This window comes from Myotis lucifugus, unplaced genomic scaffold, assembly GCF_000147115.1.
Source record: "Myotis lucifugus unplaced genomic scaffold, Myoluc2.0 scaffold_507, whole genome shotgun sequence".
In the NCBI taxonomy this organism is placed as follows: Eukaryota; Metazoa; Chordata; class Mammalia; order Chiroptera; family Vespertilionidae; genus Myotis; species Myotis lucifugus.
The window spans coordinates 236,100-263,393 of record NW_005871555.1 but is presented as its reverse complement, the minus strand read 5'-3'; the positions used below and the strand labels follow the sequence as shown (position 1 = coordinate 263,393).

The window sequence follows — 27,294 nt, the reverse complement described above, 5'->3', positions numbered from 1 at the left end:
CCCTCCTGGTCTCTGGCAGTTTCACTTGCGTGTCCCGGGTCCCCCATAGTGTCCCCATGTTGCACACACTTACGGTTTCTCTAGGACCCAAGCGCGTGACTTAGACTGTCCGGCGATCAGGTGGTGCCGGACTGGCGGAAGCCGCCTCCCAGGCAGGTGTGCGGGCCGCGGAGCGAGAAGCGAATATCTAGGTGACGTTTCAATCGAGTGTGGTTTTATTTCGTCAGCATTTCACGTAGAGCACCTGGTTGTGCCCTGCGGGCCAGCGCCCCGCTGTGCCTGCCCATGTGCCCCAGGTGGGTGCTGCCCAGGAAACATGCATCTGTTTTTGTTTTTTATGTTTTTACTGATTTCAGAGAGGAAGGAAGAGAGAGAGGGGAACATCGATGATGAGAGAGAATGATCGATAGGCTGCCTCCAGCATGTCCTCTACTGAGGACTGAGCTGGCAACCCGGGCATGCGGCCTGACCAGGAATGGAACCGGGGACCTCCTGGTTCCTAGGTCCACACTGAGCCACACCGCCGGCAACACGCGCATCTTACTAACAAGGGTAGGCACGCCCTGCACGCGAGCTACCTGCGTGTGCACATCGGCGACCGCGGGCCAGGAGGAGCCGAGGGCTGGGGTTGCTGGAGAGGCTGGCGCGCCCCTCTGTGGGCAGCGGGGGGAGAAGCAGAGCATGAATAGTGTGTGCTCCTCGGTTCCTGCCACCTCTGCTACCTTTGGCCACACAGCCAGGGCCATCGTGGCTCCAGAGACCACGATGCTCAGCGGGTTTGTAGGGCGGAGTCCACCTCTAGTCCTGCCCCGGGGAGGGCAGGGGGCAGCAGGCGGGGGAGGAGGCAGAGGGCTGCAGAGCCCCAGGGGCGAATCCCTGAAGCACGGAATGTTTGCCTTCACGTCCCGGCTCCCACGTTTGTCGCCACAAGCCCCGCTTCCTGAATTCTTGCTTCTCACCGTGCGAGTCACACGTGGGAGGCGTCAGGTGCGCAGGGTCTGAAACTGGTTAGTAACAGACCCTTTTACGGATCTGATGAAGCGCTGGACCTTCTCCGGAGAAAAAGACAAATAAACCCAAGTCTCCTAGTGTCGAGAGGAAACGTTTACAGTCCCAGCTCAGCACAGGTGAGTGCCGGTCCCCTCCCCCAGGACAGGGCGCCAGGTGCTCGGCCCGCTGGCCGCCCGGGGCAGACACCGTCTCCGGTCTTATAGGCCGCGCAGAGCCCTCCGCCCGCCGGCCCACCCTCCTTCCTCTCGGTGTTTGGCCACAAAATAAGTAACAAATACGTGCTGATGCTCCTCCTGAAGGCGACCAAGGGCACATTTAAACACTTTATTGTTGAAAGTATTGCAGACGCCCCCTTTCCTCCCAGTGACCCCTCCAGCCCACCCCCGGCCTCCACCCCGCTATTGTCTGTGTTCGTGGGCTGTGCACATGTGCATACAAGGTCTTTGGTTCATCTCTGCCCACCTACCCCTCTCCCCCCCCTCCCCCCGCCCTTCCCTCTGAGATTCGACAGTCTGTTCGATGTTCTATGTCTCTGGATCTACTTTGTCCATCAGTTTATTTATTTTGTTCATTACATTCCACATATGGGGGAGATCATGTGATACTTGTCCTTCTCTGACTGGCTTATTCCGCTTAGCACAATACTTTCCAGGTCCCTCCATGCTGTCTCAAAGGGTAAGAGACCCTTCTTTTTAACAGCCGCATAATATTCCCTGGTGTAGATGTACCGCAGCCTTTATCCACTCGTCTAGAAAAACAATGCTGCCCGCTATGTGCAGATGGTGTCCAGGCATAAATAACACCTTTCATTGTTATAAGTGTCATCAGTAACACATTTAATTCCCACACCAGCCCTAAGCTGCAGAAGCCGATCGCGGGTAATGCTTCTGCAAAGCCTCTCCTACGTGTAAGGAGGAAGCTGAGGCACGGAGGAGGGAGGGCCTGGTCACAGTTGCCGAGTTGGGATCTGAACGAAGACGGTGCGCTCACCTAAACCCACAGGCGGGTGGACGAGGGCAGGCCTCCGCAGACCCATGTGGTCAGGGTGGGGCCCAATGCCTTGGCCAGCTCGCCCTTCTCCTTTTGGGGCAGCTGTGGAGACCCCGGTCCAGGCTGTGCAGCCACAAAGGACCTCTGGACCCTCCGGAGAACCAAGTGAACGAGGGATGAAGGATGGCGAGCGAAGGCAGGTGTCTGGTCCGTGTTTGTGGGGCTGCTTGTCGGCCTCAGGGCCGCACACATTCTGAGACCTGCACTCTCCATGCACTCCCCGTGCCGGGCTCTGCTGCCTGGAGGGGGCCGATGAGAGAGCGTGGACTCAGGACTCACGGTGGTAACAACAGTTTGCAAACAAAAACTGGACTTCGGGGAACACCCCTCCCCACAGCACCCCGGCTGTTCTGACCACTGCAGGTTAACAGAGCTTCGGTTTTTAAAGTTGGAAATGAGATGATAGAGGAGAAAAGAGAAAAAAAAGAAAGAAAAAAAGGACCTCCTACAAAATAGTCACGAAGATGTCAAGTCCAGCGCAGGGAACAGAGTCAATAATATCATAATAAGTAGGGATGGTGCCAGGTGGGCGTGGGGATATCCCAGGGGGACCACTCGGTAAGGGACATGATTGTCTAACTACAGGGCTGTGCACCGGGAACTAATACACAGTGATAGTGACGGGAACTGTACTTGAAAAAAAAGAACCACCTCCACGGGAAAGCCCCGCATCCGTCAGCCACAGTCAGACTGAGGGACAGATACACGCTCGCATGACCAGCCAAACCCAAACAGTCTGAAATGACACGACTCCACTCACTTGATTCGGAGATGATTCCAAGCAGGTGTTTGCTGAGGCCATTAACCTACATGACGACCAACAAAATCGCTGCTGATCACTATCACCCGCTGTTCCAATGCCCATCGCTCTGTTTCTCCGGCATCTGGAGGTCACTCAACATCTGGACGTGACTCAACAGTGTGGCGGGAAAGGAGGGGCCGTTGCTCCTTCATGGGGCGACGCTGAGTGAGGGGGCTTGGGAGGGGCTCACTCGGCACAGAGGCTAACTCTTTGGACGTGTCATGCAAAGGGGCAACGCAGGAGCCGGGTGGTGACGGCTGCATCCCAGGCTTGTCCATGGAGGCGAAAAGCTTGAAGAGGGAACTGGGTTTCCAAGGAAACCAGAACTTAATGGCGGCATCTGACGTTTACGCTCACTGATTGCCAAGCCTCCGCTGAGCGCTCTACATTATTTTATTTAACTCTTAGAACAAAATCGGAACCAAATGCCTTAGTATCTGTCCACGGTGGGCAGGGAAGGTGGGATAGGAAAGCTCAGAAATGTACCCAAGGTCACCAGCAAAAGGCGCGCAGAGCAGTCAGACACGCCACCCGCGGTCTCACCAAGGAGCAGGAGTAGGAGGACGAGGAGGGGGACGGGCTGCCAGGGGAGAGGAACAGGGAGAAAGAGAGAGGGGGGTCAAGAGGTGGCAAGAGCAGATGAAGGCAAGGAAGGGAGAGGGAAGGGTGGAGGCCGGAACATGGAAGGGAGAAGGAAGGAGCATGAAGATGCAGCTGTGAGGAAGGACGGAGGCCCAGCTCCCCGGTCTGGGCGGGCCCCTCCCCGAGTCCTGCGGCCTCAGTTCCCTCTGTCCCTCCTGAGCTGGGGCAGGGGCGGTCCCTTGGGGACTCGTGACAGGGAGCTGGCAGCGAGGGTAAAAGCTGGGCCAGGCTCCTCTTCAGAATCATTTCCATCTCCTTTTCTTCCTGGGTCTGAGTTTGCCAGATCCGAACCATTCTCCAGAGCAAGTCCTTTTGTAAAGTAGTTTTTAATGCCGGAGGGAAGACGACAAAAATAGCCCAGCTCTTCTTCGGTCCCAGGCATCACTGTGGTGGGGGCCAGTCATCGGCCACTCGGAGTCACACAGGGACAGGACCCCGGCTCGGGGACACGGGGTCCCGGTCACGTTGCTCCCGCCTCTCCTGCGGGAGGGACCCAGGCGATGACCGCAGGGCCTGGGTGAAAGGGGACTGTCCCACAGGAGTCTGGTCAAGGCAGCAGCTTGTGCAGATGAGCAGAGCTCGGCCGTGGGAAGGGGTGAGCGGTGACCTTCAGGGTTGACTGGGGACGTTGCTTCTGGAGAAAGTAAACCAAGAGCTTTGTTGATGTCCTTTATGAGTGTTATCTGCCAGACCCAGCTTCCTCCGCGCCTTCTGGCCTCCGCTGTCTTCTCAGGACAGCGCCCCCTACGTGGCCGCGAAGGCAGCGGCGCACGACAGGAAGCCGTTCCAGTTGTGTCAGAGCAGAGACAAGGCGCCAGGCTTCCTACCACCTCCGTGCCCAGAGCTGCTCCTCCGAGTCGGACTCAGGTGCTTGCTGCCCCGCCTCATCACTCATCATTTCGCCCTTCAGTTTCAGAAAGAAACTGTCAGGCCAGTTTGCAAATTCCAGGTCCAAGTCTCTTCGGGTCCCATCTTGGGAGCCTGAGCTGACCTGGTCCCTCCGATGGGGCCTCCAGATGCCTGGTGGTGCCCGGACTCCTGGAGGCGCCTCTGCAAGCCCCTCCCGCTCCCCCCGGCCTGCACACGGCCGGCCCTGGGTAGTGGCCCTGCTTACTGCCCGGGCCTGACTTCTGGTCGCTCAGCCTCCAGACTGGGACCCTCTAATTCCCTCCAATAACAGCCTGCACTCAAAGGTGCACATTGATCCCTCCCTCTGCTACCGGACACGGCCTGCGCCAGGCTGGAGACTGGGGTTCTGGGTCTGGTGCTGAGCTCCCAGCAGCGTCTGGCCTCACCCTCCACGTCCTCCTGCCATGCAGCTCTGGGCGACTGCCTCTGTGTCACCCGCTCCGTCCCCCTTCACGGGCTGATCCGCTGGCGCTGGAGACCTACCCGCGTGGGAGCCTCCCCGCGCCGGGCATGGTTCTGATGGCGCTCCGGGCCTTGTTCCCGCAGCTCTTCCCATTGCAGCGCAGTCCACTTTCCAGTAAATACCTGAACTGCTTTCTGTTTTTTCCTTGTTTAAAATTTATTTTTCATTTACACTTGACACACAATATTATAGTAGTTTCAGGAGCACAACACCTTACCAGTGATCAGCCAGGTATCCGCACTGTTTCAATCCACGGTTGGGAGTCCGAGAATGCAGAGGGCTGACTGTACTGGCTTTCTTATCCCCTAATTGGCCCATTTTTTTCTTCAAAATTCTACCTTCACAAATCTATAGGGCAGTGGTTCTCAACCTTCCTAATGCTGCGACCCTTTAATACAGTTCCTCATGTTGTGGTGACCCCCAACCATAAAATTATTTTCGTTGCTACTTCATAACTGTAATTTTGTTACTGTTATGAATCGTAATGTAAATATCTGATATGCAGGATGTATTTAGGTGACCCTGTGAAAGGGTCATTCGACCCCCAAAGGGGTCTCGACCCACAGGTTGAGAACCGCTGCTATAGGGGATCAAAACCCATCAACATTCCTCCCTCCCTCCCGCCTTCCTTTTCTCCTTTGTCTCTTTGTCTTTCTCTTTTCCTCACTTTTTTGTTTCCCTTATTTTTTAATTGTTTTTTGCATTCAGTGTCCCTGGATTCAGAAAGCAAACATTTACTGACCACCTGGTCTGACGCTGCGTCAGCTTTTCCAGAAAAGAATCACCGAGCAGCAAGACCATAAGGAGTCCTGCAGCGGGCGCTCACATGAGAAACACCTGACTTAACTTCGCATTCACAGTTCTCTGCGTGGGAGTAAAATCCGGCATAAAGCACTTACTCAGGGCCCTCGCCCATTGCTCAGTAGGTGGAGCATCACCCAGCTATGCCAAGGTTGTGGGTTCAATCCCCGGACCAGGGCACACATACAAGAGTCAACCAATGAATGCATAAACAAGTGGAACAATAAACGGATGTCTCTCTCTCTTTCCATTCCTTTCTCTCAAACCAATAAATAAAAAGCATTTGCTAAGCTCTCATCTTTATGCCTACCACCACTCCTGAGCTCAAGGGGTTCACCACTTAGGGTGCTCAATTCAAGTTGGAGGTGTGGTTGTCTTAAGGTAGTTTTAAGTGAGGGAGCAAGCGAGGGAGATGGGGATTCACACCCAAAGCTCTGTCTCCGGAAGGGAGGCTTAGCCATGTGTTGCTTCTGCCTCCTATTGGGTCAGTTATGCCTTGATTTCTTCTTTGCAGGTGGCTACACTTTCCTGGGGAAGCTGAGCTAGGACAGGTCATTTATATGGAAAAGCCACTGCAAACAGCTTGGGTGGGGCTGCAAATTGGATGGGGCAGGATCTCAGGGAATCACCAGGGCCAAGTGAACAGTGTGGGCCATGCTGCTAGAGGCTCAGATATGGCTGCCAGTCATCTCTACGACGGGGGAGAGGTCCCAGCACAGGAACAATGACCCCTGCAAGCAGCCCCATCTGGAAGAACCCCTAAGTTCTTGCCCCAATGCCAGACAATCCAGTTCCTCCCTATATGTCCCTGGACCCCCCAAAGCTGCCACCCAGTGTTGGAGCCCAGAGGGAGCAAGTCCAAGTAAGATCATGTTCTGGTCCTTTAAGAGGAATTGCCTGTGGCTCCAGCAACCTCCATGTCACTCAGCCACATCCCTGCTGGTTTTTATAGCCCAAAGTTATGGAAGCGTCTCTTCCCAGCTCTGGAACCCTGGTGTGGGGTTGGGGTCCCTTGCTTCTCATAGGAGGCCTCCTCAGTCATGATATCCCTCCTGATTGAAAAATAACACCACACACAGGTATTGGACCAGTCTGTTCCATGCCTCCACCTCTCCTACCAGTCTCGGTGTGCTTTCTTTAATTCTCTAGTTGTAGGACTTCCATCCAGCCAGATTTCAGGCAGTTCTGGATTATGGTTGTTCTGAATTTTAGTTGTAATTTTGATATGGTTGTGGGAGGCGGTGAGTACGGGTGTTCATCTACACCGCCACCTTCCATTTGGCCATTCTTCACTTGAATGAGCTTCTCCCGAAGTGGGACCATTCCAAGTAACTTTCAGGCACATTGGGAAGTTACATCAATTTTTTTTCAGGAGACGGGTTTTCCCTTAGTCAGCTCCTTTTCTCCCTCAAGTCTGCTGACTCTAAAGTGGGGGAAACTCACCCAGGAACATCGTCCTCATCAGCAAAAAAATGGCTGGTTTTTCAACCTCCCGTCAGCAGGTGACAATGACGAAGCCAGTATCTCACCACAAAGACCTAGGTGTATGGATCACCAGGATGGCTCCATTTAAGACTTTGAGGCTTTAAAATGTGCCTCTTCCCACCATCAGCATCAAGATGTATTGAGAGAGAAACAAAGAGAGTGGGGGGTGGGGGAAAGGAGCTCATTTCCCTTACAAGCTGCAATTGGAACTATGCTCCAATATGTCTCTTTTATTGCTGATAGTTCATCAGTTCTGAGTCAGACAGGGGTGAGGCCAGAGATAAAATGAAGATAAGCAGACCTTGTTTAATCACCAATGAGCCGCGTTTAGGAAAAAATGCCTGCAACCTGGTCACTTAGCCATGAACAAATTATCATCATTCAGTTCCTTAAATAGGGACAGAAAGTCCTGGACATTTATATCCACAAAATTATAATTAAAGTGGAGACAATGTTCTAGAGGCCCCAGATGGAATGTTGATATCCGTATTCCAAAAATATAAAGAGCCCCTTGCCTGCAGCTTATAAAAAAATTATAGATAACACGAGTCATATTTTCCAGAGACTGGTCACAATTCATTAAGAAAAATATACAGAAATGGGCAGGGAATAGAGTTTTAAAGAATTTTTCAAAAATAGCTGTTCATACTGGAATGGAAGAAAGCAGTGAGCAGGGAGGAGGGATCAGTGGGGGGAAGAGGAATCTGTAATACTTTCAACAATAAAGATAAATTTTTAAAAAATCAAGCAAGCAAGAACTGAGAGGGTGCCCTGAGAATTAAGGTGTCTATTGGCTGTGAAACCCTAGGAGAGCAGCGGTGAGATACTTACGTCAGGGACCATTGGTGGGCCTGTAAGTGTGGGTGCAGTGCTGGTGACCTCAAGTAAAGACACTCTGGAGTCTGAGTACAAACCCAGGGGTGTTCTCCTGGAGTGGAGCTGACAACAGTCAGTGCCCAGTGAACGTATGATGCCACAGGCCATCTTTCACTGGACGAAGAAATAGTTCCTAAGAGAAAACCAGGCACCCCCCGATGGATGCGATTTTGATGCAAGTTGAAACACAATGTCACGTTTTACTACTGAGATCGTTGGAAAACTGCCGATGGAAAATATAGAGAATCCTATGTAATAAAAGCCTAATATGCTAAGTGTCTGGTTGACTGGTCAGCCGTTCAACTAATCAAAGCGTAATATGCTAATGATACCACTCACTATAACATGCACTGAACACCAGGGGGCAGATGCTCTGACCAGTAAGTGAGCTTGCTGCTGGGGTCCGGCTGATCGGGACAGCGAGATGGGTCGGGCATGCCCTGGAGCCCTCCCGTGGTCCCTCCCCGGCTGGCCAACCTCCCACATCTCTCCCTGGCCCCTATCGTGCACTGGTGGGGTCCCTTGCCTGGCCTGTGCCCTCTCGCAATCCGGGATCCCTCGGGGGATGTCGGAGAGCTGGTTTCAGCCCGATCCTGCAGGCCAGGCTGAGGGATCCCACTGGTGCACGAATTCGTGCACTGGGCCTCTGGTAAGAGAAAAAGAACTTATCCAGGCCTTTTGGATGTGAGCAGACTGTCCATGATCCATTATCCTTCCTTTGTACTGTCAGTCATGATAGCGAGGCCCGTCCCCCCTCCACATTCCACGGCTCTGCCACTAACCTCTGACCTCTGACCTCAGACCTCAGAGCCAGGAATCCAGACCAAGGTCCTGCCAGTGGAATGGCACCAACAGAGCAGGCAGAGCTGGGGAGGGCGAGCTGGTGCTCTAAGGGCGCCTTCTCCTGTGTTTATGGGCTCAGCGAGGGAGATGGGGCGCCTTCTCCTGTACGGACAGGCTGCCTCGCCGCTGGTTAAATTGTTCGGTGCTTAGTCATTCTGCTGTGCTCGCGGCCCTTTTGCACGCGATGCCCAGCGCCACCTGTCCCTCCTCTTTTGCGGCTGGATCCCTTTCGGGCCCGGAAGCTCGCCCCTGACACGTTTAGGTATCGAGAAACGTTAGGGTCTTAGACGACAGCCGGTGACCACACGTTAGATGACAACACTTCCTTCCGGAGGCGGATGGATGGGATAGGGCTATGGCATCTTTTTGTTGTTGTTCAGAGACTCATTTGTCTAATTATGCAGCATAATTCTTCTAGAACAATGCCCTTCACCATCAGGGGACATCATTTTACACCTGAAATGTTCACTGACTTGTATTTGTCAGTTTTATAGGGACCACCCTTCATTTTAAACCTGTGTTACTTTTAGCAACACCTTTGCCTGATTTCTAGGTACACGGCAGGGCTGCAGCGGCAGGGGGAGCTTGGCTCAGGGTCAGGCCTTAAGACAAAAGGTGGGTAAGAGTGAAGGGAGAGGGAGGTGTGAGCGATGGCCCAGGCGTGGAAGATGGAAGTGACTCAGGAGAGGCGGGAAGTTCTAACAATAGATGCTAACGACGTGGATGTTTGATGATATAAGACACAAGACAAAATTTCCTAAGAAAGAGTGACTACCTTCTAGAAGGTTCCCTGCAGTGGCGTTCCTCACGGCAAGTCCCACAGAGTTTAAGAAGCTGAAGCCCTGCAGCATGTTTGGAAACCGACGCTGCTGCTGTGGCACTGGGCTCCCCTTGTCCTGTGTGCTCGGCGGGTTCCCGGCCTCGCCAGAGGGGCAGTTTGGCCAGGGCCCCAGAGCTACCAGAGCAGAGGGATCCTGCGGGCACACGTCCCCACGGGGTGCCACGCCCCCGAGCACAGGCTCCACTCCTTTGCATCCTCAGCAGCAGCCTGGCCCCAGGACCGGGTAAGCGCGCAGGGAACCCCACGAGGCGGGCTGCTCCCAGTTCAGGGCAAAGCGTCTCCTGCACAGAAGCGGAGCCACAGCAGCTACCGTCCTGGCCACCTTTCCTCAGAGACGTCCTCGGCGGGGGGGGGGTGAGCCTTTCTCCTGTGGCCCCTCAGGATCTGGGAAGTTCAGTGATTGTCATTAAAGCTCAGGAGTGACTGTTCCCACAGTGGCTGGCCCATTGCCACCCTGAGGCTCTATGGGCCGCGGCCGTGGGGCTGGGCTGAACTGCAGCCCGGCTGGAGAGAATCCGGTTCCTAAACCCCAGGCCAGAGCCTGGACCGACCGGCCAGTGTGCATTGGGGAAGCGCAGCAGGACTGGCTGCCGTGGGCACAGTGCCTAGCGCTTCAGCAGTCCCCGAGGCCGCGGGGCCACGGGACGGTCCGTGGGTGAAGAGACAGAATGAGGGGGTTCTGCATAGATTTGGGACAAAGTGAAAATGGGGGGCACTCTGCTTGCAGAATTACAGAAAACTGGTGGGAGGGACTCAACAGGAGGGAAAAAGAGGGAGGTAAGGAAAGGACAGGAAGGAATTCATCCCGAGAAAAACTGATTCCACTCACCCCAAATGGGGCGGTGCACCCCCGAGACAGAGCCACCAGGACTCCCCTGGGAGGGAGGCTGAACGTGGGAGCGACTGCAATATCGTGGGAAGGATTTAAACATGTACAGGAAGATGCAGCGGTGAGACGCTGGTGAACACCAACATGACACGAGGGCAGAGCGGCTGGCGGCTGTGGCTCATGGGCGTGAACGTCTGGCCTCCACGCGAGTCGAGTTCCAGCTCCCAGGGAAACGTGACGGGCGGCCCCGCTGCTGCGCCCCGAGTTCACACGGCCTTTTTTAAAGTTGAATTTATTGGGCTGACATTGGTTAACAAAATTATACAGGTTCCAGGTGGACAAGTCCATCACACGTCACCTGTACACTGTGCTGTGTGTTCACCACCCAAGTCAAGTCTCCTTCCATCACCATTTGTCCCCCTTTTCCCGCTCCTACCTCCCCCAAACCCTCCCTGGTAATCACCGCAGTGTTGTCTTGACTATGAGTTTTTTTTGGTTTTTGCTTAATCCCTTCACCCAGCCCACAGCCCCTCCCCTCTGACAGCTGTCAGTCAGTTCTCTGTGTGTCTGAGTCTGCTCCTGTTTTGTCAGGCACCTTCTTAGAGGAAAGAAGCAGACGGAGGCTTTGTGAACAGGCCTGACCACAGGCTGGGGACCTCTGCCTGTCCACACCCTGCACCTCCTCTCACCCACCGAGATAACTTGGGAGCCAGCCCATCAGTGTGGGCTCCTCGCGGGGTTGGGGGGAAGGGTTTAACAATAAAAGTTGTATTTTCCTATATACCCCCCTCCCCAACACACACACATGCATGCTATCATCCATGAGCTTCCATGAGGAGAGATCACCACTTTCTCACCAAACCAGGAAATATGCTTTGCTGCTTAGTTTGTTGGCAACACCCCGCGGAGTCTGGTCCATAAGTCAGACTACCTGGGCCCGGAGACCCGACCCTGGGCTCCACCTGCGACATGCACTGCGCCACAGGCCGCCGGACCTGTGAGCCTCGGGCTGGGTGCACGTGAATATCTCCCTCCCCCACCCTGAGCGGAGGAGAGCGCCAGGAGCACGATGCAGGGCTGCTGCGGGCAGAGGCACACAAGCAGCTGCTGGTATTAGCGCATGGAGTTTGAGGTCATTCGGTTTCTGGTCGACCAGTTAGCTGGTCAGGATTCAGTGTCAGTTGGTTAAATTCTATTCTAGACTCAGGACACAAAGATTCTGAGGAATAAGACATGGTGCTTGTCCAGCTCACAGTGAGGAACTGCTGGGCAAAGGGGACAGTGGGATGGAAATAAAGCAGATTAGTGCTCACTCCCTGGTGACACCTGAGGAAATGCTGACCTCTGACCACACCCCTCAGCCAGACACAGCAGCAGGCAAGGGGGCCCGACGGGCTCTGAGACAAACAGCGTATTTTGTAGGTCATGAAGTCCATCCGATCATCATCACTGCTGAGTGTCATAGAAACTCTATGTAGCCCCACTTTTGCAGGTGGGCAAACAGGCCCAAGTGAGCTCAGGTAGGGAGCCAACGGGAGGGGAACGATGGTTGTAAGCAGAAAAGCCATTTCTCGGGCTCCGAAGCCAACTATTACCCACACATGATGTTCCGAAGTCCACACTAGCTCTTCAAACAGACATTGATCTGGTTTTTATCACAAAATGCCCTCATGTCTTTGAAGTCTCATCTGCTTCTCTTTTCTGTGTGAGGAGCTAAGATCTGAATAAACCCTTTCATCTGGATTTCAAAAGCCCTTATCCTCACAGTGCAGGCGCTCCATAGGCAGCTGATAGCTGATAAATAAACAGAAACTCCTCCCTCCAGCTAAAAATACACGCACCCGTGGGCTGCTCCTGCCGGTTCTCAATCATTCCAGAGGGCGGGCTGGGAGATTTGTCATGATAAGAGACCCCCAAATGCCATTAAGCCTTTTTAGAGGATGAAAGCGCAGTTTCAAAGGGGTGAGATGAGCCCCACCCCCGCTCACCTCCTCCTGTGAAATACAACGGTGTTATCATGAGCAGCCACAGCAGCCACGCCGTGAAATCATTGAGAGTAATTCTGTCTTTTCGGTGGTTAGAAATTGTCTGGGGATGCGCAGGGATGGAGGACCTGAGAGGCGTCTGACCTACTTAAACAGGGAAAGAGCAGTGGCACAGCCAAGGCTGTGGGTGCAGGGCTGCCCAGGCCGCGGGGCGGGTGTGCCTGGCGGTGACCGAGGGCCGCCGGCCTGCAGAGAGGGGCTGGGCGGGGCCTGGGCGCTCGCAAGCATCTGTGCTGTCATGCATCCCAGCTCTGGTTTTCCTCTCCGTCCCCTCTGCTCATCGTCAGTAGACTTGTAAACACAGACGCGGTGGGTTTGGTTGCTATTTAAAAAGCAGTCAAAATAAATGCTCGGTTAAAAGAAATATGGGAACACCAATCTAGCCAGCCTAACTTATTAAAGCCTCAGGGCACCCAGTCCTCTTCAAGTGTCTTTGATGTTTTCCCGGAGTTCTGCTTGGGAGCCAGGAGGGTGAGGGCCTGCGAGGCAGGTGCCCATGTCACAGCCAGCAGCCCAGGCGCCCGGAGCACCTGGACAGGGCCTGGTTTGGAAACGTGACTCATGAACACGCACAGGCCTGCCCTGAGGCCAGGGAGCCGCGGCTGCTCCTCACCAGCATGGCCCCCTAATAAAGTTCTGGCCCTGCTTTCACTGCGGGAAGAGTTCAATCCTGAGAAGGTAGGGCTTGACCAGAAGGTAGAAAAGCCTGGGATGTGGCCCAGGAGTCTGCCCGATGGGACTGAGTTGGTGCAGCGCGCACTGGAGGCTGTGTGTGCCTGTGTGTGTGTGTGTGTGTGTGTGTGTGTTGGGGGGGGTCGGTTAAGGTCTTTGGGAAGCGATTTGTGGGCGAAATAATTCCCGAGAGACTGCTCACTGCGAACACGCAGTGCGGGGCGGGAGCTCTGAACGGCCGGCTCTGCGTGGAGCCCATTTGACTGGGGTCCAAGCCAAGCATCCCCGCCCGCTGCCCGGTGCACGGGGTCCCCTTGGGCGAGTGGACTGAGCAGCCTGGAGGGTATTGGTCTGACCTCTACGCCTGCTGCTGATTCGCACAGTGGCCTGAGAGCCTTGCTCCACTGTGGGCGACACTTCCTGGTGGAAACTCTCAGAAACTCATTCACGATCATAAAAATGAAAAGAAAAAGAAGAATAAAAATGATTCAGGGGCCCTGCATCATGGCAATGGATGAGAAGCTGTCAGAGACCAGCCAGACCCTTTGGTCTGTCCAGCCACCTGTGTCCACAGGGGCCTCGTGGTCCTTCCTCCATAGACCTGCTCCCGGCCGGCTTCTTTCTGAGGAAAGATCTGCTCCCCCCACCACCCCCCACATATGCTCTCAGCCCTGCCCCTAGTTCAGCAGTTCTCAACCTGTGGGTCGCGACCCCTTTGGGGGTCGAATGACCCTTTCACAGGGGTCGCCGAAGACCATCGGAAAACACATATATAATTACATATTGTTTTTGTGATTAGTCACTATGCTTTAATTATGTTCAATTTGTAACAATGAAATTGGGGGTCGCGGCAGTAGGAAGGTTGAGAACCACTGCCCTAGTCAATCAGGGCACTGAGCCCAGGGCCACAGAACTAGCCCCGGGCGGAGGCGAGAGGATGGCTGTGCAGTGCCAGTCAGCACTGGAGCCATGTGACCCCGGGTGCTCCGCCGTCCTGGCTGGGAACAGCAGGGTCCCCCGGAATCCAAGGGAAAGCAGCCAATGGCGTGGAGAGAATGGGGCACGCGGCTGCTCCCGCTCTAGCCTGCCTGCTGGGCCTGTGAGGGTGGCGAGGGCGGGAGCTGTCCCAGCTGGTGTGGGGCTCACCTGGCGGTAGAAGCACAGTGACCAGACAGGCCATCCATCTGAAGGGATTTTCCCATAAAGAATGTTCAGGAGTCAGAAAGAACTCGCACGAGGCTGTGGCTGGGTACATATTTAATTAACATATGTGATCGGTTACAAAGTCATGCGGTGCCTTATTTACCAAAAAGCAGGAGTCACGCAGTACACAGTGTGTTAGATATAAAATCAGAAGATAAACACATTTCTTCCTAAATGAAATCTGACAATGGGTTTCCAAAACCTTCATTTCCAGCCTTGCTCCGAGCTGCGTCTCCTGAAGGTGAGTTGCCAGGTGCAGCATTTTAAACATTTAGTTTCCTGAGTCCCGATACTGTGACTTAAATGCTCCAATTACTCCGGCCCAGTGACAAACCCCTCCGCACCCCCAGCCGCACGCTGCCCTGGGCGGGTTGGCGCTTCCAGGGCATCGCAGCTCCGTCCAGTACAACCTGTGCGACGGGGCGGAGAGCGCGACGGCCAGGGAAGGCGGTCTGCTCTGCGACACCCGTCAGGACACCGCGGACCTCACGTCCAGGACCTGCGGGTGGCCTGGGCCTTGGGTGTGGACACCTGGGTGTCAGAGTCCGCGCTCACCCTTTGCTGTTGATGGGGACAGTGGGCTCCAGGTCGCTTTTCTCTAAGCAAGACGCCCCAGGATTTCGAGTGGGGCTCCTCCCCGCTGTGCTGAGTCGTGCAGTGCCTTCCCGCGACCTGCACCTGGACCTGGACCTCGAGGGGAGGCTGCTTTTCAATCCCGAAGCCAGTGGCTCTGACCTGTCTCCTCCGTGGGCCACACTCACTTCCTCACCACTTCCTCTCTCCTTCCCCTCTTCCCACGACCCTTTCTCTCCCACACCTGCTCCCTCCCAGGCACAGGGTCCAGGGCCTGCTGCAGGGAATGACTTCCCTGAGAAATGGTTAGCCTGCGACGTGACTCTCCAATGGTGGGATGTGTGAGGGGCGGGCAGCGTGGCAGAGCCCGGCGGGCGCTCGTTAGTTCACCCGACGGGCTGCTGGGCAGGCTTCCCTGAAGGTCCTGGACGGCTGGTGCTCATTCTCTGGGAGACGGTGGTTGACTCCCGGCTGAACGGGAGTGTGTGCACACCAGCCCGGCAGCACAGGCTGCAGAGGGTCAGAGTGGGAGGCTGTCCTCGCAGAGCTCTTTCTTTTTGCTCTAACACCTGGAACCGCCTTCAGCCCCCGCTATGCAGAGCGCCAGGCGCTCAGGGCTGCGGTGGCGGGATCCTTCCAGACGTCTGATTGTATTGGTTTGAAGGCAAAGTGATGGGACTGCCTTAGTGAGCTCTGGATTTCTGAAGGGGTCTGTCTGGGAGAAGGACGTGTGTGGCAATGTGATTGTGTGTGCACACATGTATGGGTGTGAGTGTATGTGTGTGTGCGCATGTGTACGCACTCACGGGTGCATGTGTGGATGTATGTGTGGCGTATGTGTGTGGGAGTGAGTGGCATGTATGTGTGTGTGTGTGTGTGTGTGTGAGTGAGTGAGTAGGGTGTTCATATGAACAAGTACTGCTTTAGTAGACAAACATGGAACACAGAATCCACAGTCTGAGTCTTGCTTCTGGTTCAACTTAAAACTACCTCAACCCAGGCAGAAAGACTCTGTGACAGCGTCCCTGGCCGAACCCTGTTCCCCCCAAGAAGGAGACACGATGCCCCCGCTCCCCTGACCACTGTCTGCACCCAGGCTGGCTGGCTGCACCCGCACCCTCCGCACCGCCCTCCTTCCTCAGGGGGTTCCTCGGGGAGGGGTCGGCGGGCGGAACCACCGAGAGGCAGGTGGTGCACTGTTTCTTTCCCAGGAAGGGCATCCCAGGTTGTCTAACTGCCCAGAATAAAAGAATGTATTGTCTTTGTGTTACCATGGAGATGCCTAGTAACACAGTTTTTTCTTTTTTCTCTTTTTTCTAAGTTTAAAAATACTTCCAAAAGATTTCAAAGACATTTTCTAGGGCAACTTTGATGTGTTTGCAATTTTTATTAGGGGGTGTGATATCTGTATTCCTCATTGTATTCATACAGTGAAGAGCTTCGTGTGTGTCTATGGCTTGAAATTTTAAGTTGTATGTACATGTATGTACCCATGTCACCGTGTGCCTGGAAGGTGTTCCTTTCTCTAGCCTCCACAGCTGCCCTCGGGGTCTCCTGCCTCTGCCTCCAGGGGTCAGCGTGTGCAAGGTGAACGACAAGTCCAGACACTGGCAGGGCAGGGCTCGAGGTCCACCGGGTTCCGACCACCCACGTCTGTCACTGGGAGCCTCTGGGCAAGCCCTATAATATCTAGCTGATTCTCTGGGCATTTTCAAACATGTGCATAACATATCTGAATTTTTAAGTAAATTTAAAATGTTCTTAAAAATGTTTTGGCATCCAAGGGAAAATGCCTGGCCTAGCCCCTTGGCTGCTGGCTTCCGGCTGCGTGAGAAGGTGAAGGGCTGGGATTTAACGGCAGGTGTGGACGCGGGGGAGGAGGTGCGGGAGGTCCCCGAGCGCTGCCCTGCTGTGTGGTCGCCTTACTGTCCAGGGCTGTGACAGCGTGTCCTTGAAGGGGCTTTCTGGACAAATGTGACCACTCACCCCACAGGGACGGGGCTGGCAGTGGCCTGCGCCGCCCGTGCAGCCTGGCAGCGGGCAGAAGGCTCTGGCCTCGAGGCAGCCTTCGAGGGGACAGGAACAGGAGGAACCTCCCTACACCCTCCTGCAGGCGGATGCGGTGACATAAGGGCTTCACGCTCCTGCTCTGAGGAAACAGCTGCAGGAGCGCGAACGACACGGGAAGGAGAGGGGGGCAGGCGCCAGCACAGAGCAAGGGGACCCTCTGCGGAACAGTCAGGATTTCGTTAGCCCTTCCCAGCACGTTCTCGTTGAACTCACTCAGGGGCCTCCCCTGGTTACCCTCTTACTGGGTTTGCTGTGATTCTCCTTATCACTCCGTCAGGTAAATAATGACTCATCTAATCAGACCTACTGAAGCGAAGACGGCCCACCCAGGACTCACACAGTGAAATGCGGAATGAGGTGTGAACTCAGCAGGCGGCACGGGCAGCGAGGCGGGCGGGGCTGCATGCACTGTGGTGGCAATTCACTAACACGGCAGAACAGGGGGGGAATGGGGTGGCTAAAGGGGTGTTACTTGGCAAAATGCAGGGTATTTTAAAGCTCTCGCTCACTTACAAACCCCCACATCAGTCAAGTCCACTTTCCAAAGACAACGGGGTGTTGTCATCGGCATTTACCGAACAGACAGCGACCAGGGCGTCAGTCGCTCCAGGGGATGGGATTTCCCGATTTCGTATCCAGCCCTCTGGACGTTGGGGTGAGAAACAGCCGCTGCTTTAGTTTGCGGTCTGGTGTTGAAATGTCAGAGTTTTATACGGGCGCGGATTGGAGACAACGCGAACATGGACTCTGTGGGCCCGCACGCTGGAGAAGAGATGCAGCTATGACAGAGCCCGTTGCCGATCTCAGGTCATGGATTTCATACAGAATTTGGAACTTTATGGGGGCATCTGGGGAGGCCTGGGGAAGAATCGGTATCGATTGTGCTCACATAGATGATGTACAAACACAACCTATTCCTTATTGTATCTCTTGCTTATAACCTCCAGCTACATAAGGATTCTCTAAGGGGAAGATCAACATTTTAAATAACTTGCTTAAGAAATTGGATAGTGGCTGCCTCGTAAAATTCTTGCCAGCTTTTACTAACCAAGGTCAGAAATGATTTGGCGGGTGACGCCCCAGATCAGAATTCAAACAACAAGACCCGTGACCTCATGCAGCCAGCCTCCACCCTGTGCTTTGCCAGACCAAGGTGGGGGGGTCCCTGCCTTCCCAACGCGGCCGCGCTCAGCGCTGCCGGCGCTTCCTATGGTCCCTTGCCTTGGGCAGAACTTGCCTGTGCTGATCGGGTTTGGCAGCAGCGCCCTCTCAGGCATATGATCTGAGTGGCGCGTAGTGAGGAGTGGGGGCAGGACGAGGACAGTGGGAAAGAAGCCTTTCAGACAATGCTGGCAGAGCATGTGAGCCGCCGGGCCCGGTGGGTGTCGGGGAGCAGAGCCTGGAGGGAGGAGAGTCGTCTGCTGGGAACGCAGGGGTCGTGGAGGAGCAACTCACAGGACGACTCTCCCGGCCGCTGCGCGGCTACTTGATGAACTCCTGATAGAACTCGGAGCGCACGAAGCGGGGCAGCGAATCCTTCTCCATCAGGGCGTGCACCCTCTTCTGGGCCACGTCGAAGCTGCTCGGCGAGGGCTCCACCAGGTTCCTCACTGTGATGTCCTTGGTGAAGTGGTCGATGTTCACCTGCGGCAGCAGACAGGCCGGTCAGGGCGGGCAGGGACGGGGATTTCCCCCGGAAAGTGAGGACCGTGCTTCTACTTCCTAGGTCGTGGGAAAGGCCGCTCGGGTTAGGACGTGGCCAGTTAGACACGCACCGGGCGTCAGGCCCCGCCGCTGTGCGCCTGCCGCGGCGAAGCCTCGGGCCCAGCACTCAGCCTTTCCTCTGCGGGGTGGGGGGTGGGGGGGTGGGGGTGCCTGCCTGTGAGAAGGTGAAGTGGCTTCTTCACAGTCACAGAGCTAAGGGGTGTGTTTGAATCCAGGTGCCCACGGGTCTCGCCTGGAGGCAGGCCATTTAATGAGGCCTCCGTCCTTAGACGGGGCCACCACCTGCTGGTGCTGGTAACTCAGACAGGTCCTACCCATGCTGAAACTGCATTCCCAGGGCCTCGTTTCCCTGACAACACCCATGTTTGAATGAGGGACTTGAGAACGTTTTCCAGGAACCCTCGCCTGGATTCCATGAAGAGGAACGGAGTTGGTGGGAAGGAAGGTTAAATTGGGGAATCCCAGGAAGTAGGGAACTGTGTGTCAGATTTAACACGGAACTCATGTCCGTGATGACATCATGAAGAGAGACTCATGCTGGAAGGGAAAGTGTGGCCAGAGCCCTGGCTCCTCCTCGGAGGCTGGGAGGCTGAGGGCGGGGGGGGGGGGGGGGCCTGCAGAGGAGCCCAAGCTAATTTCCACCGCAGCATGGAACCCCGTAATCCCCAGGACTCTCTCTTCCCCCTCTTGACCCACAGGCCCCTACACACCGTGCTCCTCCCTGCACTCCTGGAGGGGCTCACCTGTGGGTAGTAAGGTCTACGCGTGGTCCATACATTCAAACATCCACCTCTAAACAGGATTAGTGATGACTAATTCATAACCAGAGTCTGGAGAACGTATGGAGGAAAGGGATATCGGGGGAGCCCCTCGCATCACCTAGAGAAGATGGCTGCCCACCTACGGGCTCCTCGGACCACGCGGGGCTGGCTGCAATCCCCGACTGGGTGAAGGAGTGCAGCGTGGTCCTAGATCTGACCAACACCGAGCACAGCTGTGCTGTGGCATCCTGAGCCCACACAGAGCAGGTACCCGACCCCAGAGCTTCTCTGAAATCAACACACATCTGGTTGTTGGTGGCCAATTGATGGTAGCCTGTCTTCCAACTGTGCCATCTGGCAACAATCTGACTTCCGTGAGCAGGTACCCTGCTGCCCTGACCAGAGTATAAATGCATAAATGGGGGTGTAGACAAAGGGATGCAGGAGGGTGGAGGGGAAAATGAGTTTACATGGAAAGAAAGGGAAGGGAAGGGGAAGAGAGAAATGATAGGAGGTAGGAACACTCACTAGTGTTAACTAGTTGGGACTCTGACGTGTGTGCTTTCACATCCACAGCCTAATGCCATCCTGACAGCCCTGCCAGTTGTCTTCACTCCCCCTCTTTTTGAAGGAGGGCACTAGGTTCAGAGGGACCCGCTGACTCACTCAAGACCACACTCGGGTGTCACTGCTGCTGCTGCTGAGTGAGACCACGCTGCCTGCGCGTCCAGGCAGGATGGTCCCAGCTGCTTGGCCGCATTGCTCCGCCCCTGCACCCAGTAGGTGCTCAAGAAAGGTGGCCAAACCCCGTTTCCTAGGGGTGACCCCTTCCCGGGGCGTCGCTGAGGGAGCCTCACGGACCACGCTCACCCAGAGCCCCCCAGGACCCACCTCTTTAGGGGCCTCAGTCTGGATGAACTCTTCATAAATTTTCTTTGCCTTCTCAGCCATCTTGGTTGCTGACTTGGTCTTCTTGAAGTCCTCACAGGCCATCCAGAACTCCAGGTTCTCCTCACTGAATTCAGACTTCAGGAAGCTCTTGAAGCTGGCGAGTCCATCTAGCAAGGAAGAAGGTCATGGAGGAAACGGATCCAGTACCTATCATCTCCCTGTCCTCTGTCTCTCACCCACCTGTCACCTATCTGTCCGTCACTGTCCTGCTGTGGCCTGGGCTTCCTTACTACCGATCTCTGTCACTTAAGGAGGAGCCTTACAAATGTGAACGCGTGGACTTCCCATTACGAACCCAGGAGGCAGGAGTAATTAATCTCCTATCTTCCGGCCGAGGCCAGAGCGGCTCAGTAAGTGCCCTTAGGGAGCAGCTGGCAGGTGGCGGAGCTGGGGTGTCAGGCCGGTGTCCGTGTTGCGGAGAGGCTGACCAGCGTACGCATCCAGGGCGCTGTGACCTGGTGCACTTGGCACTCGCTCGCTTAGGATTCCATTAGAAACTGCATTGGAAACGGATTGGCAGTGAAAGTGACAGGAACGCTGACTAGCACCCCGTTTTCTCTTTCTACAGGTGATGTCTGCGTAGTTCAGGCGCTAGGATGAGTCATTATAAGTAAACAGACGGTTCTGCCAAAGGGAGCGGGTAGAATCTGGGGAAGCAGGAAAAGATGAAGAAACACAAAAAGCATGTAACAATGAAGGGGACACCAGGATCGAGGAACAGTGACAGAGGGGCCGCCCCTGCCCCCGCAGGAGGGGCCTGCGGTTCAGGCCTGAAGGGGGTGGGAGTGGCGAGGAACGTGCCACCGAGTAGTGACCGGGCCATCAGTCACACATCGATCTTTAAAACGTGTTAAAGGTATAGCCACACACAAACACGGGCCCGATGCCTCCTCTGCTGGTTTGTTGCTTGTGTCCTACCCTCCACTGTAACCGACACACGGCGGGCAGCAGCCGAAGTGGGGGAGGAGGCGCCCGCACGGAATAAAGGGACGCGCGTCTTCATGATCCTCCTCCTCTTTCGAGCTGACCGACTCTCTCTCTACAAACACAGATCTCAGGCAGCGATTCTAACAAGTCTGCATAGAGTCCACGTCCATTTATTACCTCAGGAAGGTCCCAAAGGGAGGAGCAGAGGTGCCAGCTGCACCGACCGTTCCCAATGGCAGCCGTGGTGACACGCGGCCCTCCCAGCGGAGCGGGAGTGACTGTCCCAGGACATCGGGCCGGTTTCCCCCTCACTTGCCCCATCAGCAGACCTTCCGCAAGCTCGTAGCTCTAGCTGGGAACATTTTCCTACTGAATTCATTTCCTTCCACCTAATTTCATCTGTTTCCCGTTCCTCGAGTTGGTCTCCTCCTTTTCACAGACTCTGTCCCTGCGTTAGTCGCTGCCAAGCACAGGGATTTCTACAACAGGCTGCAGCTCCGTGAGGGTTAAACCAGGACAGATGGGGTCCTGCTGTCAATAGCGGCTGGATACGTTCATGGTCTCCGTGCCCTGCGAAATCCCTGCAACCGCGTCCACCTCTAACGAGGCGGATGCTCCATGATAGCGAGCCTGGGCCCGGGCACCATGACCTGGATTTCAACAGACACTTCATGTCACCCCCTCCCTGTGCTGACCCTGAAAGCAGCTCCACTGCACACCTGAGAATACGCCTGGCGAGGGCAGCTCTGATAAGCAATGTCCTCTAGAAGCCTGGCTGGAAAGTCACCTACAACCGTCTCACTGGTGGCCCGGGCAGTGGGCGGCTCCCTCTCTCCCTCTCATTGCCTGCGGCTCGCTGCAGCCCAGGGCCGTGCTGTCACCCGCTGTGCTGCGGGAGCCAGGCCCACTTCTCCCCTCACCGTTCTCTGTTTCTTTTTTGTTTGTTCGTTTGTGTTAATCCTCACCTGAGGATATTTTTCTCGATGATTTTAGAGAGAGTGGAAGGGAGACAGAGAGACGGGGAAAGATGCGAGAGACACATCGATTGGTTGCCTCCTACATGCACCCTGACCAGGGATGGAACCTGCAACTCAGGTACGTGCCCTTGACTGAGAATCGAACCCTCGACCCATCAGTGCGGGGCCGACTCCCTAACCACTGGGCATACCGTCCAGGGCTCATGTTTCTTAAACAAAGGTGTCAGGTAGTCCCTGTGGGAATGGGAACCTTCCCAGGCACTTTCCAGCTGCCCGGAAGTGCGGACGGGACAGCCTGCTGAGTTCTCACAGGATCGGCTCTGAGGCCGGAGGACACAGCCTCACTGAGTCTGTGGCCAATTTCCTGCCGTAGCTCCATCGGGCACTCAGAGTTATTCTGCCTCTTTGTAAAAGGGAGAGAGAAAATTCCAGTGCCCCACACACCATTCATCCCGAGGACAGCGCCAGGATTCCCAGACGATGCTCACAGCGGAATGAGCTGGAAATACCCGTCTGGGCCTGGGCGCTGACGTCGCGGCGCGCACTGAACCCCACAATATTATTTCAAGGATTTTTGTCCATAGACGCACTTCAAGCCCAGAATCATGAAATGGCTTTGTGCTCTGTTGGTCTGGGGGTGTTTAAAGCTGTTCTTTCCTCATCTGGCTTCTGAGGATTCTCTGGCGGCCCCTACGAGGACCCTCTGACACCCTCCCCCCGTGTACCTTTCCCTCTTTAACCTCTGGCTCATTCCTCAGAGATGCTCTCTGTTACTCCTGGGGAAGTCCTGGTGGGTCTGACTTTAACAGACTCCAGACCACATGTCTCTATTCTGCAAGCAACACACGTGTCTTCTTTGCCCATCCCAGCCCCCGGCCCACTCCACACCCCAGTAGAGTCCCCTCCCCACATTCCTGACAATCTGCAGGCTGTTCTCTGCTGAGCTGCACAGCCTCCGACACCTCCTGGCGCACCTGGTCAGGCATCTGCCAGGAAGCCCAAGACCCGCCTGGTCCTCCCCTGGGAACCCTGGGCTGTGACGTCGGCGACTATCCCAGAGCCGCTCTAATGAGTGGGCCACACACACATGCACATATATGTTCCCCTCTGAGACGTAGAAACTATCACTGCAGAATCTCTGGCCTTAAGCTCACACCGGTTTGCAAACTGAAAGACTTTCAGTCCCTCAGCGGATGCTGAGGTGTTATCACCAACTGCCTCACTCGCCCTTCCCCCATCTTCTCATCCCAGGAGCTTCATCCCCCGAAGCCTAAACCACGAAACTACCCGCCCTCAGCGTCTGCCATGGCTGACAGGGAACCGTGCGCATTATACACCCCTTCTCCTCAATGGTTCTGACAACATGGAAATAGTTCTGCTAATTCTCAGGTTTCTGGACACCAGCAATAAACGCCCGGCCCCAGGGCACTTAGCTCACCATGCATCACTCTGCCGCCTCCCAGCTGGCTCCCGACCCAGAGCCCCTGCCGAAGACAGCGAGGAAGTCAGCTGATAAACATAAATGTTTTCCTCTTAGTTGACCTCGTGGAATTTTGGGTTTCAGAAGCAACAGGATTCATTATCACCCATTAGGTCACTAAACATTTATCGGGCACTCTATAGGTCAGGGCAGGACACTCTGTTTAGCACAAACCCTAAAAAGAATCAACAATGATTGAGAAAGTTCCAGATTGGAAGAGTTGGTGTTTTGCCTTGAGATGTTGAGCTGGTAAGCAGAAACTCTCCCACCCAAACAAGACAAAATATCCGTATACAGTTGAACACACATTATTTGTTATGTACTCTGCCCGTTAGTCATGAAGATCCTGTGAAAAGGTTTTTTAATCCTTGTTTTTGCAAAGCATCAAACAAAACGTCACATTCCATTCTTGCGGTGAATATGGGGAAATACGGGTTCGATATCTTAGGTAGAATAATGTCTAGAGTGAACTATTCAGCAAATATTTATTTTCCACATACTGTGCACTTCCTGTTGTAAAGTAATGGGGGTCAGAAGGCCAAGGCCTAGCTGCCCAGGCGTTTGTACTCTACAGGAGGAGGGAAACGACTCTAAACGGAACACAGAGTAGCACATGTTGAGCTGAGTGGCCAGCGTTAAGGGGCACAGACAATGTGCAGACAAATGTGTCTGGAGGCTCAGAGGCGGCGGGAAGGGCAGGCCCCGTCTATGCACTTTGACAGGAGAGGGCGGTTCCCGCAGGAAAGATGTGATGCAAAGCAGTGACTGCAAGGGGCTCGCCCGTGGGAAGCCGGGAAAGCCGGCCGACGGGGCAGGCGGTGTGATGGCAGACCAGCCAGAGCACCGTGGAGAGTCTTGAACATTGGAAATGGCACTCGATCCCGTCAGCCTTGGGAATGCGCGGGATATGGTCAGGGGAAGTGTGCCCACGTGCACTGGCATTGCCTGGGCAGCAGTTCTCGCTGACACCTCAGTCATGGCTGGAAGGAAGCTCTGAAAGGCATGCTGCCAGCGGGGAAGCCGGGCTGGGCCACCACAGCCCCGGTCAGAGGGTCACAGAGCATGAGCAGCGCCCGGGCCCCACGTCCATGGGCTGACCCTGCTCTCAGTCCTTATTAGCCCACCACAGGCTCAGCTGCAAGGACAGGGCTCCTTTCCTGATGAACATTCGAAGGGGCACACGGCCAGGACACGTGCACACAGGGCAGCGGACAGGACATGAACGTAAGCTGGCTCTCAGGACACTCACCCTCCCGTCCTCACCACACCCCTCGGCACCCGCCCTTGCTGAGGTCGCTTTGGAAATTTTAAGAAACGACCAAGTCAGGGGGAAGGGATGCGGCCTTGGGATGCGTCCCCTCCTCCAGCCCTCGTGGCTCTGGTCAGACCCAGTGGGGACTTACAGCTGCTCTGCAGGAGCTTGTCCAGGGAGTCGCGCCACTGCAGGGCCTCCTCCGGCGACGGCCTGGGTCGGGGAGACAGAACGAGGCGACGCCGTTAGTGGGCACAGACACCAGCAGCCAGGCCCGTCCACAGCACAGGGAGCCGGAGCTGCTCTCCTGCCCACACTGCGTGTGCTGAGGGGGCTTCCCTCAGCGTCTGTCTGTACACGTTCACCTCTTTTTGGACAATGTGGTCAGGTCTGTCCCTTCTTAGACGTGGAGTCTATTTGCCACGGAGCTGTGTGGTGGTTCGTGTACATTCACGGAAGTGTTTTTTCCTAAACGTAACAATGAAAGCCTGGGTCCCCGCAGGGATAGCCCACGTTCTCGTCCCACCGTGCCCGCCAGCCACCTGGCTCGGCCCGCGAAGGGCACGGCCGCCACAGCAGGGCCGCCGCCACCTCCTCGGGGCCTCTGGACGATGGAACGTCTCTGTGGCGAGTCCACACTTTAAAAATCTGGGTGCATTTTCCCTGCCCAGTGAGGACCGGCTAGTGCCTGAGCAAGGGCCCCTCTTCTGAGGAGCAGTGTGGTTCCCACGAGAGCAGGAGCGGCACAGCCCTCCTGGCGGACTCCCAGGAGACCAGCCAGTACCTGACTTCCCCGCGGGTGGTCACGGTCAGGCTGGGCTGGCTGGGGCCTCCTGGACTCACCTGCTCTAAGGCTCAGGTTACAACGTGACTTCCTCATCATCACATTGCATCAAGGCAGACAAACCAGGCCTTCATGAGCATAGTGAAGCCAGTTAAAGGCGTTTTCCTAAATAGGAGTTTCCTTAGCTCTTGTGTACCTATTGTTCAGACAGTCCAGGAAAACTCCTGCTTCTGGTTTTAAACACAGTATCCTAGGGCTTTAATTGTTCAGACTGGCAGCGAGGTGGATGAGGGGATGCTACCACTAGCTTTGCTGCCTGAGCTCACGTCTGGCCTCCATTTTTGCTGGGAGTGAGGTGGCCGTGGAGTTTTGAGCTAAAGTGCTAGAATAACTTGTTCGAATCTGCCTGCCTCCCGGCAGAACATGTACAGATTTGGAGTCATAATTCTGTGACTTTTCATAGAGTTTTAAGTTTTTACTACTGAGAGTAGCAATTCTGGTGAAATACTGTTAGGGGTTTCTTCTTTTTTCCTGGCAAGAAGCTTAGGCATCAGAGATAGAAAATGCTCATTCCTGGGGATTTAATTCTGCAAGCGACCCCCTTCCCGCCCCGGGTGCTGGAGCGCAGGAGGGGACGGGGTGGGAAGCGGGCTTGCCAATGTGTCCCTTTATTCTTCTGTCTCATTTTTTTTCTACCCAGAAAAGGACCTGGTTCCTAGTGGCCTGAACCCTCCTGGCTCTCTGTGCCCCCCCACCCCCCGCACCCCCTGAGAGCCGGTCCTGTTCTGCTTGATTCACGCCGACATTTCTGACCGAGGCTTCCACACCTTCCCTCCCTCCATGGTGAGTGAGGTGTTGCATATTCTAGAAGCCCACCGAGCCTCCGTGGATCGTGGGTAGATACAGCAGGACATGAAACCATTGGATGAAAGGAACAGGCCTGCCTCACACCCGGATCCTCCCTGATTATGTGAATATTCTCCTGAAGCGACATCACCTCCCCTGTCCTTGTTCATGTGATTAAATTCTTGGAAAGGACACGTGCACAGCCCACTCAGGGGCTGGATTAGTGCAAACTGATCTGGGGACGCAGCCAAGCAAGACTCATGCCCGCAGCCCGAAGCCCAGGCTGTGATGAGCGCGGGGGGGGACGCAGGCTCGTCCTGCCTGATTCTCAGAATCTGCGGCCTCGTTAAGCCTGACTTCTTGGGAAACAACATGGATGCAGCTCTGATGACCACCGAGGGCGCTGGTCTGCAAGGCTGTGGCTGAGCGCAGCGCTGGACGTGCGCCTCCTGCGGGTGTGGCGGGGGAGCTGGTCC

The 27,294-nt window shown here is 55.2% G+C and overlaps 1 protein-coding gene across 2 annotated transcripts in view; it reads right to left on the bottom strand.

The window, feature by feature from the left end:
* Positions 1-14,511: 14,511 nt before the first annotated feature.
* The window catches only part of RGS5 (regulator of G protein signaling 5), a 31,431-nt gene continuing 18,648 nt past the window's right edge, over positions 14,512-27,294 (bottom strand). The window contains exons 3-5 of one of the 2 annotated variants that reach the window (XM_006103773.3): positions 25,340-25,401; positions 20,493-20,659; positions 14,512-18,759 (exon numbers count right to left, since the gene is read on the bottom strand). In XM_006103773.3, coding sequence (XP_006103835.1) covers positions 18,598-18,759; positions 20,493-20,594 — 264 coding nt within the window. In that variant the 5' untranslated portion in view covers positions 20,595-20,659; positions 25,340-25,401 and the 3' untranslated portion in view covers positions 14,512-18,597. Of the gene's footprint in view, positions 18,760-20,492; positions 20,660-20,732; positions 20,773-25,339; positions 25,402-27,294 lie in introns of those variants that run through there. The other variant, XM_023745002.1, reaches the window with a different exon arrangement.